The 16,287-nt window shown below is 40.3% G+C and overlaps 2 protein-coding genes across 2 annotated transcripts; one reads left to right on the top strand and one right to left on the bottom strand.

Annotated features, from left to right (window-relative positions):
- The first annotated feature begins 2,699 nt into the window (after window positions 1-2,699).
- Window positions 2,700-5,300, top strand: LOC115008224 (acidic mammalian chitinase-like). The gene is made up of 11 exons (XM_029431670.1): window positions 2,700-2,724; window positions 2,863-2,892; window positions 2,989-3,190; window positions 3,320-3,376; window positions 3,466-3,631; window positions 3,858-3,982; window positions 4,084-4,207; window positions 4,292-4,474; window positions 4,591-4,710; window positions 4,808-4,946; window positions 5,029-5,300. Exons 1-11 carry the CDS (start codon window positions 2,700-2,702, stop codon window positions 5,298-5,300), a joined length of 1,443 nt encoding a protein of 480 aa, XP_029287530.1.
- A 3,103-nt stretch (window positions 5,301-8,403) lies between these two features.
- On the bottom strand, window positions 8,404-14,544 carry slc6a14 (solute carrier family 6 member 14). Its single transcript, XM_029432079.1, has 15 exons — window positions 14,479-14,544; window positions 13,866-14,010; window positions 13,646-13,777; window positions 12,103-12,264; window positions 11,747-11,843; window positions 11,525-11,657; window positions 10,618-10,758; window positions 10,401-10,536; window positions 10,215-10,307; window positions 9,995-10,120; window positions 9,780-9,898; window positions 9,521-9,620; window positions 9,324-9,433; window positions 8,886-9,053; window positions 8,404-8,722 (listed from the first exon to the last, which is right to left on the bottom strand). The coding sequence occupies exons 1-15, from the start codon at window positions 14,542-14,544 to the stop codon at window positions 8,567-8,569; spliced, it is 1,884 nt and encodes a 627-aa protein (XP_029287939.1). The 3' UTR covers window positions 8,404-8,566.
- Window positions 14,545-16,287: the final 1,743 nt, after the last annotated feature.

Here is a 16,287-nt window from a genome sequence, read left to right as displayed (position 1 = left end):
TGAAGTTCTCCCACTAATACTTCAACATTAAACTTGCAACAAATGTATTGCTGTAATGTATGTACTGTATAATGTATTAGTTATTTGAGGTTTTTAGGAGCGATTACGGTTCAAAAGGAGGAGGAATGTTGTTCCAGACTCTCACTTAGTGTATCGGCCATCATCACACTGACCGACACAGTGAAAGCACCAGCAGCTTCATTCAGGTTTTTGCAACTTTTTCCAAAATCAAGAGACAAAACCTGTGAATGACACAGTCTGGAAACAGCTTGAACTTAAAATGGTATTCAAACAATTAAATACATTTGGTGAAGGTACAGTAAGAAAACTAATTTAAACGGGTTTGATTTGGTGCCTTTAAATCAGGTAGATGTCCTGAACCAAGAAAGATAAAAACTAAACACACACCTACCATCACAGTAGTGGTTCATTGTAAGTGACCCTTTAAATTCATGGATAGCAGCATTATTGATAATACTGTATGAGGGTGTTAAACTTGGACTAAAACTGATTGTTTGAAAAGACACATAAGCACATTCAAAGCACATGAAGTAACATGTGATGTGTGTTCCTCCTGAATCACTAACATTATCAGAGTCATCGTGTTATTTTATTAACCTACAATGGGTGTGTTATATGTAACATATCAGTACATCCATATACCTCATAACTGAACTTTACATTTGCTTATCGTTTGTTGACACTCTTCTGAGTAGCGTTCTCGTCAATGAACGTTCAGGCAGGGATGCCATTCCTTCAGAGGGAGAACACAAAGACTTCAGATGCTGTAGAAAGAATGGTACAATCAGGATCACAAAAATACACACATAGTAGGGCACACAGAAGAAAATCTCCTTCAAATCCCTGCTTTAAATGCTTCCTGTATTATACAAGACAACATGCACACTCCTTCCAGGGGCTTCCCTGTGCTCTCATCAGCAACAACAGGGATCCAGATAAGGATGAACGCAGTCATGCACCTGTAACAACACGTACTGAACACAGGGAATAGGACTCAAATGCCCTTGACTCAGAGACAGAACTGGGTACGGGAAAACAGTCTTTACTTGCAGCAAAAATAGGTCGGTACAGGGGAAGGCAGTCAGCGAGGCAAACAGCCCCGTCTCGTCGATCTCTCTCGACTTCCTGCCGCGACTTTCCCCATCAGTTTTGTTTCCTGGCCTTGTTTGCCCCTTGATACTTTGTACTTTTGTACTTTGGATTCATCTTTTTTTATATTAAATGCTCGCTTTTTGTTATATCATCGTCTGCTGAACTGCTTTTGGGTCCTCTCCTACACCACAACGTGACATCTATAGATGTCATATATATTTACCATAAACGTAGCAGCAGCCCATGCCACAGCTGACAGCAACACACACACACACACACACACACACACACACACACACACACACACAGCACTGCTGGGTCTAAGTACAGCCTCACTGAGCTGCTAGCATGGCTGTTGACTCTTAGTTAAAGCCTTTTTTATTGGTAAATTAAAAACCATACATCGCACACCAAATACTCTATACTACTCTACTTATGTGAACAGGACTTAAAATGTGAGACAGCTGAATAATTAGGATGATAATATGTTTCAGTCCTTTTGTAGTCATCATTCATGGCGTTTGAACCTCCATCCAGTCTCAAATCATTCACCTCCATATGGATATTAAAACAATGGAAAAAACATATCATGTTATACTTTATGCTTGCTTGTTGAATGCTATTTGTGTATCGCCCAATGTCATACATATCAAAATACTACATCTAAGAAGCACTTTTGCTGTTTTCATCCTATAATTAAACCTTTTAAAATGCGACTGTCAATCTTAATGATTTAGTACAAATTACAGATTCACATTTATCGTAGATTAAATTATGGGTTTTTAAATGTATCAATCATTTTAGAGAAAATGTGTCGCTAGAATAAATATATTATTTGATTATATCTTTATTATTGAAGCATAAATAGCAGCTTTGAGTGTAAAACCTTATCAATCAGTGTCTGTTAATAAAGATTTAGAGAGCGCCTTGAGATTGCTTTAAGCTTGGAAGGGCGCTTTACAAATAAAATGTATTATTATTATTATTACTACAACACAGCGTCTCTAAAACTAATTTCACTCCCACGTCACGTATACAATCACCAAACTGCTGGACCACATTCAAGGACGGGAAAGGACAAAAAGCCTCTTTCCATTGCAATATGACGGACAGCACAGGGGACAGAACAACTGTGGTAACTGTTATTAAACAATGTGTCAGGGTGATAAGGCATGTAGGAAAGAACTTAAGAACAACTGAGTAAATATTAGTATCAAACAACTTATGTAAATGAAAAAATTCTGCAATCCAAATTTGCTGTCTACGAACTATTTGGTTTACTTATAAATATTATAAATAATCAAAAACTAGTAATGTAGTCACAATACTGAAACACTTGGTGGAAATATGAAGCAAATTGTAAACTTAATCTGATATCATTATCAGAAGGCACCTGAAGGTTATCAGTGCTTTGCGTCAATTCAATGAAAAAATTGTCTTGACCAAACAAATGAATGAGTTTGACTTTTAAGTTTTGGTGAATAAGCAAAACACATCAAACATAGTTTGCAAATAATGCAGATATGAGGAGGAACCGTGGAGTATAAAAGAGTCCGCAGGTCCTTAGTTTGTTGTACAGAAGCAACATGGGCAAGCTACTTATCTGCGTTGGTAAGCTGAGCTCCTTGCTCATAGAAACCGTTCAAACTTTGTTACTTCACATTTTAACTTAATGTCATCTTGTGCATAATGTATATTGATTCTAACTACTGAACCTCCTTCTTACCCTTCTAACTCCTCTCTCTGCAGGACTGGCTCTCCTGCTGCACGTGCAGCTAGGTAATTATATCCTTTATCCATTCAGTGTCTTTGTGATTTGTATAGATGCATTTAAGTAGGTAGCCTAATGTAAGATTATTGTTCAATTTGTTGCAGGATCATCCTACATCCTCTCCTGTTATTTCACTAACTGGGGACAGTACCGTCCCGGAGCAGGTAAGTATTTCCCCACCAATGTTGATCCATGTCTCTGTGACCACCTCATCTATGCCTTTGCTGGAATGGACGGCAACATGATCAAGACCTACGAGTGGGACGATGAGAAACTCTACGGACAGTTCCAGGCCCTGAAGAACGAGTTAGTACACACAAATGTTCATAGCGATAGTGCGACTCCAGCACACATGAAAACACACATTAATAGAAACAAGCATGCATACAGAGATTAAGTGTGAGAGGTTAAGGTGGATGTTGTTGCTGCTTGCAGGAACAGCAACCTGAAGACTCTTCTGGCCATCGGAGGATGGAACTTTGGTACTGCGAAGTAAGTCGTAATAAAATGAGGGTCAATATTCTCGTCCAGAGCAACTTGTAGCACAGGTAGAAGCACTCTGTCTTTCTTCCTGTCTCCAGGTTCACAGCTATGGTCTCCTCTGCTGCCAACCGTCAGACCTTCATCAACAGCGTGATCCAGTTCCTGCGTCAGTACCAGTTTGATGGTCTGGATATCGACTGGGAGTACCCTGGATCTCGTGGCTCCCCAGCTCAGGATAAGCAGCGCTATACTGTCCTGGTCCAGGTCGGTCATATTGCAATAATATTTCTGGCTATAGACAAATTCAGTCGGTATACAAGCCACCATTACTGCGGTTATGCTGTTTATAGTATTTATATTTCTAAGAGCTCCGTCTAAGAGATTTCATAGAATTTTATATTCGGTTATATGTTGAAATATATTCATCAAATGCCATTAAAAATACAATCATACAGGAGCTGTAACTGTTTCTCTCCTTGCCCATCTGTAGGAGCTGTTGAGCGCCTTTGAGGCGGAGGGCAAGAAGACCAACCGTCCCCGTCTGATGGTGACTGCCGCAGTCTCTGCAGGAAAGGGAACCATCGACTCTGGATACCAGATTGCCGAGATTGGAGCGTAAGTAGATGAGCAGACACATGCAAACATTCTGTACCCTCACATTTGTTACATAGAAGACAGCCATTACTAAATATGAATCCTCATGTCTTGTTTGCCAGTTTGCTGGATTACTTCCACGTCATGACCTACGACTTCCACGGTTCTTGGGAGCACAATGTCGGAGAGAACAGCCCTCTGTACAAGGGCCCCGCTGACCAGGGATCCATGATCTACTTCAATGTGGTGAGTGAGGGCTCCTGTTGTAAATGAATAATAATTAAATTACAGAACATATACTCACACTGGTCTGTACTCTCTCCTATGTAGGACTATGCTATGAACTACTGGAAGAGCAATGGTGCCCCAGCTGAGAAGCTGCTGGTTGGTTTCCCCACCTACGGCCACACCTTCCGCCTGGCTTCCTCTAACACTGCTGTGGGAGCTCCCGCCAGTGGAGCCGGAGCTGCCGGACCTTTCACCCGTCAGGCTGGCTTCTGGGCCTACTATGAGGTTTGTGCTTCTTTTTCTGAATCTGTGTGTGCTTTTATAGACTACAAGACAGGACAAGATACTGTATGCACATGTGTTGTGTAGATCCCACACTTTAAATCTCTCCCTCCCATCAGATCTGCACTTTCCTGAAGCAAGGAGCCACTCAGGCTTGGGACAGCACCCAGGATGTGCCATATGCATACAAACAGGGAACATGGGTCGGATATGACAACGTTAAGAGCTTCCAGGCTAAGGTATGAGGTTATGTTTTTCCTTATTTTAATTAATGTCACAAACCTTTTTGTTTTAGGGTGATTTAAAACATGGTTTCACCTCTCATCCGCTCTACAGATTCAGTGGTTGAAGCAGAGTGGTTTCGGTGGAGCCATGGTGTGGAGTTTGGATCTGGACGACTTTAGTGGCACTTTCTGCGGCCAGGGAAAATACCCCCTGATCAACACCATCAAGAGCGGACTGGGAACTGGAGCTTGTACGCATGAATCACATATCTTCTGGTAATAAACCTAATGAGGCTGTTTCCATCTTTTACATTCTTTTATTTCTCTCCTCAGCCTGCACATCTCGCACAGTCCCCCTGCCTCCAGTCGCACCAACCAAGCAAGCCCCACCCCAGCCTAGCGGTGGCGGTGGCGGCAGCAGCAGTGGTGGTAGCAGCGGTGGCAGCACAGGATCTGGCTTCTGCGCTGGCAAGGCCAACGGACTCTTCCCTAACCCAACCAACAAGAACCACTTCTATGAGTGCAGCAAGGGACAAACCTACGACCAGCACTGTGCTGCCGGCCTGGTGTTTGATGACAGCTGCAAGTGCTGCAACTGGGCTTAAACTATCCATAGTTGAACTTCATACTGGTTGTTTTTAAGTTAGGAGCTGGGTCAACTATCCAAGACCATTCAAATGAGACCCATTCAAGAACAGCTCTGTAACACCTGTCACTGATGAAACCTGAATAAACATCACATTTAAAGCAACTTCTGATCTCTGATGATTTTGTGTGGCCTGTGCATGTTTACATGATGCAACTATCTATTCCCTGCTGTATCACACAGAGCACTACAACAAGAACGTGGATTGCATATATAACAAGTTAAAACAAACATGACTGTGAAAAACAGTAATGAATACTGCAGATAAAACCATGACAAAGTTTAGCAAAAAGCAATAAAAAACAAAAATAAATTCATAGCAGAAAGACAAGTCCTGTTTTTCTTTCGAGTCCAGAAAGAGATTAGTCTCTGCAACGTTTCTGTCTGTGCTAGACTATGAAGGTGTCGTTTATATGAATGCATCATCTCAGTGCCTCAGCTCTCTGGATACCGTCTACCACGGGGCACTGAGATTTATAACCAACCTCAAAACCCTGACGCACCACTGCACCCTATATGCTCGTGTTGGATGGTCTTCCCTGACCACCCGTAGACTGAAACACTGGCACATCCTCATTTATAAGGCTATTCTTGGTTGCTCTTCCTCCATACTTAAGGATCTACATTATTCGAAAATGTGGTGGATCGTATCGGCTTCTCACCGAGGACTTGTTTCTTCTAACTGTCCCAAAAGTCCGTACTGAACTGGGGAAAAGGGCGTTTAGTTACGCAGCTCCGGTTGCTTGGAACCAGCTGCAAAATGAGCTGAAACTCTGAGAGCTGGTCTCTCTGAACAGACTTAAAGCAACTCTTGACGACACTGAAGCAGGCCACTGTGTCTGTAAATGCTTTGATTAATGTTATGATTGTGACTGTTTTGATTTGTCTGTAACTGTGCTTGCTGCCTATCTTGGTCAGGACTCTCTTGAAAAAGAGATTTTTAATCTCAATGAGACATATCTAATAAAATAAAGGTTATAAATAAATAAATAAATAAAATAAAGGAAACAATGGAAGTTAGAATGAGTGCATATTCAAATTAAAACATGCGCCCGCACGACTACTTTGGATAAAATCTTTTCCTTGATTGCTATTTTTTGTCAACATGAATACTGCCTCAATATCTTCAGCTTACTTTATTACCCTGTGGCTCCATCTTAAAATAAAAATCAATTAAAATGGTAATGCTATATGGGCTATAAGTAATAGTCCAGAAAACTTATGTATGTTAGTTTAGTTTCACCTTCATCAGTTTTGCTATGTTTGTTGCAAATGTATCTGTTGTACGATGGAAAAAATATTAAGCTCTCAGTTCTGTCAACAAGTGATGAATGTCTATTTTTACAACAAAGTGATAGATAATGTTCACTTTCTACATTCTAAAATGCACAGCTGTGTGTGAGTAGGCTGCAGTTAGGCTTGTTATATATTCAGTTGTCTGCAGTCCTACCGGATCAGTAAGAATACCAGGATCCTTGCATATGTTCGAGCCATATTTCCACATTTCATTTCATCTGCTTCTGATGTTTTGCAGAAGAAGAAGAAAACAAAATGCTGTCTCAAGTAACCAAAACCAACCAAACTGGATCGCTGTTTTCCCTTGGAGGTGAACCAGTCTACACTGTGAAAACGTGTCGTGTCAAAAACAATGTCAGCCAGACATTCAAGTTTTAAGTATGATTGTATCTTCTCTCTAATTATCACTGCAGTAACTTGATAAGCTGTAAATCTGCCTGGTTAAAAGTAAAGACAGCTGTTCAGTTTGTTTAGTGACATCAGACAGCGGCATAATTACTGAAAGCATAAAATAATAAGAGAGTAATGATGTGATCACACGCATGACAAGACATAACCAGTGACACACACACAGTAAAGCTCCAGCACAGGCCATTTATTAAGAGCTTATTACAATAACTCAGATCTTATTATGGTCACAGTCAAAAATGCACACTCACACACACGCACACACACACACACACACACACACACACACACACACACACACACACACACACACACACGCACACTTTTTTGGTCACCAGGAGGAGCTGTCATCCATCACTGTTCACACATACTAAGAAGTTATTTTGTAAATATGAGCTGTCACATCAGAAAATACTGGATGTCTGTCACTCCCTCTCTCTCTCACACACACACATTCTGAAAATCAACAGTTTATCTGGTGTTACAGCTAGAAGTGCTCCTTTGCAGCCCTGTATAATATTGATGCTGCAGTGGTTGATGCATTGGACTGAAGTAGTAGACCACATATGAGTCTTCTCTCAGAGATATAAACATGTTGAACGAAATATTAGCACTTCTATAACACTTCCCAAGCTGTCAAGCTCATTTTTATCAAACTTTTGAAATGTCATAAAAACAGAATTTGCGAATTAAGCATGTTTTCATCAACTGGTTTGGAACAAATAAACTCAGATGAGCTTAAAGATTTCAGGACAGAACTTCACATGGTTAAGTTGTAGGCCAAATACAAGACCCTATCCCTGAAGTCCATGTCAGATCAGCTTTAACGCATTTGGCTAAATCTGATCTATAAGCTGTAACTGTCTTCACATTTTCCCTGTTTAAGTATTCGGGTTGCACTTTAATTTTGGTTCCTACCTTTAAGACATCAGCCCCTCTAAATGACAAGCAGCCTACGAGGTATGTTTGTATAATGTTTGGGCAACTGCGTTGGAGTTGAATGTTATGTGTGTATATGAATGCTACATGTCACGTGCTACATGATTGTATGTGTTAGCTTGTGCTATGTGCTAAGTGTTAGATGTGTGCCGTTTGTGTGATTTAGCGGCATTGATATCTATTTCATATGCATACATATTTATTACTGTTCACTTCTATGTTTTCTGTTTTAACCCAGTTCTCACGGGTTGGATAGGATGTTAATGGATGAGAATAAACCCCGTATTTTAAAACAAGACCTCGGCCTCGTGTTCATTACTGGAGGGAGCTACATAAGCATTGACAGTAAAGCAGCTTGAAATCAGAGATGGAGAAAGAAGTTGTTTATTGTAGGATATCAGAGGTGAGAAACACATGACCTCACACAAGCTTGTTGCATGCTGCCTTCCCCAGCAGGATGCTTTGTATTTGAGTCACTGTCTGCCTACTGGAGGTCATAAATCCCTGTAACTTTAACTTTCAGTATAAAGTGTTCACAGATTACCCTGCTGCAAACAAGAAAACTACACACAAAAACACACATCAGAGCCATGAACTCGAGATTACATTCACATTTACTTCTGGTTTGGTTTTATGGCTCATCCGGAGGCGGCAGCGTTCTTCTGAGTAGCGTTCTCCTCGGTGGATGTCCAGGTAGGGATGCCATTCTTCAGCTGGAGAACACAATGACTTTAGACGCTGTGAAAGGAGGTAAAGGGATTAACATTATTTCTTTTTCACATCTTTGAATTCATGGAAACAAATCTCAAGCAGTGTCAAATGCAATGCTTCGGAAAATGAAGAAAAATACAACATTAGTGTTTTGAACCTCCATACTTGTTCAGCTACCACATATACACACCTTCCAGGGGCTTCCCTCTGCTCTCATCAGCTTATACATCGCAATAACAGGGACCCAGAGGAGGATAAATACAATCATGCACCAGCCCAGAGCCAAACCCCACACGGGGAACTGGGCTTCTCCATAAGAGGGTGGCTTAAACTTCATCAGAGACCAGATCAGGATCACCTAGACAACAAAGGCAGCCTATTGTATTACTCAAACACAAGGTTAAATCAGTATTTACAGAACCAATTTAGACAAGGATCAGTTTTATTTCTTCAACGTATACATACAAACACAGAGGTCCATGGCTGCTGACAGAAATAATACAACCTTTTTCTATTTCTTTATTTAACTTTTGAGGCAATACTCATTCCTAACTCTTGATTTGATAGCACTCATCAACATATGAATGTAGATTAAAGCATTAGGGGCATTGTGTGATGTTGTACTCACCACTATGACGCACGGGCTGATGAAGAACCAACATGCTCTCCACCACAGCCAGAAAATGAAACTCTTTTTTCCAATCATCATCTCAATGTCTTTAATGAAACGGTTCCCCCCTGTAATGCATGAGAAAAATACATACATGTACACAGCTGGAGTCTCTGTCGCCTTTAATTGCACATATCTCCAATTGTCATATTTACCATATATGTAGCAGACACCAATGATCTCCAAGAGAGCCAAAAATAGCAGCACCCAGCTGGCAACAAAATGGTCGATTAGGGACACCCAGTATATTCCTGCCTATCTCAAACACACACACACACACACACACACACACACACACACACACACACACACACACACGCACACACACACGCACACACACACGCACAATTTTAGTAGGTTAACAAAGCCTTTGTCAGACAACAGTAACATAAAGTTACACAAAGGCAGACCTACTCTTGTGACACATGGTAGGCCCAGCAGGTAGAGGATGGAAGATATGATTAAAGTCAATAAAACTCGTTTGGATTTGAAGATTTTAGGGAAGGCATCAAGCAGGCAGGTGGTGATCACCTCTGTTGACAAAACGAGAGATTTCAGGATACATCAGTCTATCGCAGGAGCAATGGTCTTAATGTCATGCAAGTTTAAATGACAACTGAAGATTTCACCTATTCCTGCAAACTGAGAGTCCAGACCGACAGTCAAAAGCATGAAGAAGAATAAAACAGACCATAGAGGCGAAATAGGGAGCTTAGACAGAGCATCTGGATATACAATGAATGCCAGGCCAAATCCTGCACAAAGACAGAGAAACGAAACATCAGAGGCCACACAAAAGTCTTCCACATTCTTTTATAAATTGGCGTCCACATGGTGTGTCTATCTGACCCTCTTTCACCACTTCTCCAATAGGGATTTTGTAGATGTGAGCCATGTGACCCAAGATTGAAAATATGGCAAAGCCCGCAAGCACACTGGTACCTAGGAAAAGATGAAAAGAGCAACATAGATTAATATATAGATTATTTATAACCATTTATTTAAAGAATAATATCACCATAGCCGTGTTCCCACCAGCATTAGTGAGTGTTACAACAAACGCATCCTTGAACATATTGTTGTGGAAGTTGTTATAGGAAGCAAGAGTCATGACTCCGCCCCAGCCAATCGAGAGAGAGTAGAAGGTCTGAGTTGCTGCATCTTTCCAAACCTAAAAACACATAGTTATGCATTAACTCAAGAGACTTAGATTGCTGTAAGACAGTGAAAACAATCAAAGTTGGGTCTCTACCTCTACTTCTGTGAGTTTAGTCAAATTAGATTGTGAACCGATGTAGAACTCTATCCCATCTATGGCTCCCTCTAGTGTCACTCCTCTGATCAGCAGGATCAGAATCACCACGTAAGGAAATGTAGCTGTGAAATACACAACCTGGAGAGAAAAAAGCCCAGAGTTAAAATTGTGGGGAAAGTGATTAATTCATTTATATTTTCCTGCATTGTTGTTGGGAGTTTCAAGCATAAATTGTAAAACCTATCAGGTCTTACAAATGTAAATGTGTAAAAAGGGGGAAACAGCTAGCCGGGATCTATTAAAAGTTAACAAAATCCGTCCATAAGCAGCTTCATTAACATGTATTATTTCCTCTGGTGCCAACAGCAGGTCAACATTTCTGTTTGTCCAATAATTGTTGGTTTAAGACATTCCCATCCACCTTAGTTGTATTTTGTGTTGAGTGCTGATTAGCATATGTTAGCATGCTAACACACTAAAATAGAATAGTAGGCTATACATGGCAAACAATATACCTGCTAAACATCTGCACGTTAGCATTGTGAATATGTTAGCACTTAGCTCAAAGCCCTGTTGCTAGCCTGGCTTTAGTCTCGTTTCCGTACAAACATGACAGTGGTATCAATCTTAATATCTAACTCTCAGAAAGAAAACTAATATGCATATATCCCAAAATGTGGAAGTATTCCTTTGACATAGAAAATACAGATGAATACATTGGAAAAACAATTATTCAGGTCTTTTTTGGACATAGACGTAGCTGAGTGAGAGGTTTGCTTGCTTTGTATTGCAGGAAACTCTTCAGATAAAAACACAGGACAGGCCATTTGGCAGTTTGATATTTGCGTTGGCCCTGATGTTGGACTGTAAACAAGGACTTGCTATGAGGTGGATGTTGTCTTACTTTGCCTGATGACTTGATGCCTCTGATGAGCGCTGCAGCAACAATCGTGGAGCTCAGCAGCAGACAAAGGGCCAAGTGCCAAACTACTGGTCCTGTTTCATCCATACTGATGGATCTCTGCAGAGCCACACGGCTGAGGAAGAGAGACATCTGACTGTACAGCCACAGTAGTATGACAAGTGTGTGTATTTGCGCTTGTTTGCACGAGTGTGTGATTCTTACTCCCAGTACTGCTCACTCGGGCTCGTATCGGATGAAGGACAAGTGCTGTTTTCCTGAGTCCAGTTGGACAATACAACACCACTTACATTGCAGTGCACTAGAAAAGTAAACAAAATATATATGTAAAGTATTTACAAGCATTACATTGATTGGATAATTTATCTTGGACCTGAAGCGTAGAGAGCACGAGATAAAAACCGCAGTTGTGTTTTTTAGCATGCTTTTCAATCTTTCATTTATATCAGATTATGTCATATTGTCATTGTTCTTACTGTCAGGGGAATGACACATCAGTTTCCACCAAACAGCAGATTTGATCCACAACTCTTTAAAATAATGTGAAATGAAAAAACCACCTATAGATGTGTTGCTGCAGTTACTGTCAGCCAGACTGAGACAGCTGGACCACGGCAGAGGAGACTGGAAGGAGGCGAACATGTAGTACAGGCTGTAGGCGATGATGACGTTATAGTAAACTGATACTATTAGAGTCACCATAACCATGGCAATGCCAACACCTGGAGAGCAAGAGAAAGAGAGGTTATATTCAATTCAATTCATTTAAATTCAAATGGCTTTATTGGCATAAGGTAACACTGTACATATTACAAAAACATTTAAACGTTGAAAAGTTAACATTAATTACATTGCAGTCATACAAGTAAAACGTTTGTTGGAACAATCCCAACAGGAAACAAAGCAAAACTAACAAATAACCAAAAACCATAAGAAGGTGCAGGCGACTCTCACGGTCACTCACTGTCCCTCAGTTTCTGGCAGGCAGCATCACAGACAGCTGTCAGCTCACAGCTCTTAGTGTCTTCCGCCAGTAAGACTTGTAATTCCTCTTCATCTGAGAGCTGTAGAAAACCTCTGGTTCTTAAGCAGCGATCATATTATCTCTAATCAAACCCAACTGTTCTGTGGATACAATTTAAACTGACTTTCCACAAAACCAGATTACACTTGTATTCGTGACGCAGTAATGTGCAGTTTATGTTATTTCTTGTTTTGTACAATTCTGAGTGCATACTTAACAGTTTTCACCTTTCAGAAACTCCACTTAGAAATTTGAAAAAACACTTTGATATTTGATAATTTAATGTAACATAACAAAAACATTAACATTTAAATCAGAAAACTACATTTCAACCAATTATCTGACTCTTTCATGGGGAAAAATGAAAGAATTTATGAATGTGTTTTAGAATTTACACATACACAACATGTAATCAAAGAGTAGTATTTGCTCATAATTTCTTTTGAATTCTCAAGAGAAATCCAAAGAATCAAAGCTGGAAACTTTGAGGAATAGACTTTCTGCAACAGCTTTAATTCAACAAAGTTGCCCTTTAATGTCATCATGGCTTTTTGTGCCATTAATATTGTATCATAAATTGTCACTTAATAACATCTCCTCCAATATGATTTTCATTTGTACTTCAAGTTGATATGCACATTTTGATTACACAACAAATTTAATTTACATAACTTAAATTAAACTTAAATAATAGGTTAACAATTGTGTTCACAAAAGTGTGTCTTAAAGCAATATGAACACTGAAACAGTTTTTTCTTGTTGTAATTTTTATTTATTTATAATGTCCATTATGACCAGGAAAAACAATTACAACACGGAACACCTGTTTCAATGTTCATATGGACACCTGACCAGTCAATTGTCTTGCTATAACGCTGCAATTCAGTTCTTACCTTCAGTTTAAATGATTATGCATTTGCCTTAAACGGTCAAAGCCTTAAAACCAAACAACCAAAAGCTCCTCTGAAGTCAGGAGTGATAACAAAGACAGATTTTTGTTCCTAGAGTTGACCATTAACAAACAGCCTCATTAAATCCCTCATGTTTGACATCTTTACCTTCAGATGCACCCGACTTACCCTGCAGGATTGGCACTGATCTCCATATGTTGATTGGACCTTGGCTGCAAAACTGTCCAAAGGCGCTTTCCAGGAAGAACAGAGGAATTCCAGCCACCACCAACATCACAAAGTAGGGGATAAGAAAGGCACCTGCTCAAAGTAAGGGATTGAATACAATATCAACAGTGGTGCTATCAAACAGGGGTTCCAACTAATGCCCTACACACCAAGAACTTACCACCTCCATTCTTGTAGGCCAAATATGGAAATCTCCAGATATTTCCAAGTCCAACAGCGTAGCCGATGGTAGAGAGGATGTACTCCCTCTTGCTGGCCCAGTTCCCACGCTCAGTATTCTCATCCCCATTATCCACATGTGGATCCTGCTGATTGAGAAGTTTCAAAAGTGGTAAAAGTTATAAAATGTCTCAGAGATTTTTTAATGTGGTACCAACAACATCTTAACTAAACCTTGACTAAACCTCACTGCTTCCACGAATACAGTACATAACGTATACAAAAATTAAACAGTCTGTTTTCACTAGCAGGTAAAAATGATATTTCAACTCTGCAACTCATGTCAAGACTGGATTGTGGTGGTTTCAGCACACAAACCATCAGTTCAGCTCGGCTTAATCATCATCCAAGACAATTTCACTTTTGTGGCCACTTAAATGAAGCCATGATATAATTAAATGAGATCTTGTTTCACCTTCTGTTGCAGCACGTTATAATAAACAAACATTTTCTACAATAGTTTAGTTGAGTTGAGTTTTCAAACAGAAAACAGGGTATTTTTCTAAAGTAGATTGACATTGGGAAAGGTCAAACAGGTCTGACCCTAACCCTACCTGGTCGACAACAGCAGGATTTCTGGAAATGAAATTCTTGAAACTGCTCCAGCTGTATTCCCTCATGTCCTCCTGTCACCTGCCTGCTAATGGCCTGTATAAGAAATTCAAATCACTTAGGTAGGTCTGTTTTAAAGTCCCCTCCCCCCTCTGACAGACAGGGGAGTGATGTTTTCCAACCAATCACCTGCCCGTATCCCCCCCCCCCCACAGAACACTGCTGACCTGGCTGGATGGTGCAATTAATCCTTTTAAGCTGGAATCATGATTTAATGCACACTAGTGAAGGAAGTTCACTCTTCATGACAATAGTGGCTCACCTACTCCCACTCAATCTGACGTAGAGCTGGTGAGAGTTGCTTTCTGTATTATGTTTATATTTCTGACTCTAATATTTCCTACAATGCATTCTATATCATTCTGCAAAAAAGATCTACACTGTGTATGACTCTTGTCTTCAGATTGTGTAGGAGTGATAAACACGTCATATCCTCTGTATCGATTAATAGACAAAACAGTGGAGCTGTGAATGACGCTCAGTGTCCACACCTATGTGTGGCGTGTGTGTGACTCAGGTGAGGGACTCTACCAGTAACCACATCTTAACAACTACTCCCTAAAGCCACGGCTGTGACTCATGATAGATCTCATTTTGGTCAGTGACAACAACACATAATCACGGTGCTGTTAGCATACGTACACCCGTGTCACCAATAATCACAACCTGAGAATGTGAAACTTTATTGTTATTACAACACCTTTTACACTCGTGGTAACAGACAGAGATAAACAGACACATGCACACATCTCAAAACAGTCACGCGTGTTGAATTAATTACTTTCTTATATGGTATAAGCTATTTATGTCTTAACACAGACGTCACCTTTTAAGTTGACTTGTCTAACAAGCGAAACAGTTTACACATCAAGCAGTTGCAGTGCAACACTAGCATTCAAGTAGAGTCCTGTTTCTAGTCCATTCTCCTATTACTTCTGTTTTGAACTCCTGAAGGACATATCTGGCTTTTTACCAGCTAAATGCTCCACTGTATTCACAAGGTAGTCGCTTCCTTTGACTCTCTCTCATTTGGTGATGGGCAGGTAATGTAAAGTGGGGAGGTTTCTTTCTGAAAACAGAGGCCTGCTATAGCCAAAACAGATGCTGTGAGAGCGGTGAACCAGAACAGAGTTCTTTACCAAAACAACGAGGTAAAAGTTGTTAAAATGACAACTGAATCAATTCTGGAAATGATAGTTTATACAAGCACATTAAAGTATTCAACACCAACATTTTCACATCAATCTATCGTATTGAAGGCAGATAAACACTGGCAGGTAAGTTTTGAGTGGAGTGGATCGTATCATCAGTTCTCCCTGACCTCTCGGCCCTTACGCAGACAGGGTGTGGTATATCTCTGCTCATGCTTCCTGTGTGTAATGGACTCAGCTTGATACTCTTTCGGTTTCTGAGCCATTTTCGGTCAGTGACGTGTGGCCACAACCTAACATCCATAAACCTATAATATACACTCGCTGTAATGACGGTATCTGCTGGTGTGGCCTCAGATTACAAAGAATAGTGATGAAGAAAAATATAAATATAGACATCCAGTGTCCTCTGACTATCACACAGGACAGCTCTTCCTCTCAGCTGCGCAGGTCAACCTGATAACCCACATTGTCATGCAGTCTTCTCACAATCAAGAGAAGTCATCTTACAGATAACATGATTGTGGGGAACAAAGAATGGATGGTGAGGATAATTCAGATTATTTCATAAAGGTGGTATCTGCTTTGTGGTATTGAAAT

Source organism: Cottoperca gobio, chromosome 5 (genome assembly GCF_900634415.1).
Source record: "Cottoperca gobio chromosome 5, fCotGob3.1, whole genome shotgun sequence".
NCBI classification, from domain to species: Eukaryota; Metazoa; Chordata; class Actinopteri; order Perciformes; family Bovichtidae; genus Cottoperca; species Cottoperca gobio.
Note: the sequence above shows the minus strand (reverse complement) of the source record. Positions and strands in the feature narration are given on the sequence as shown.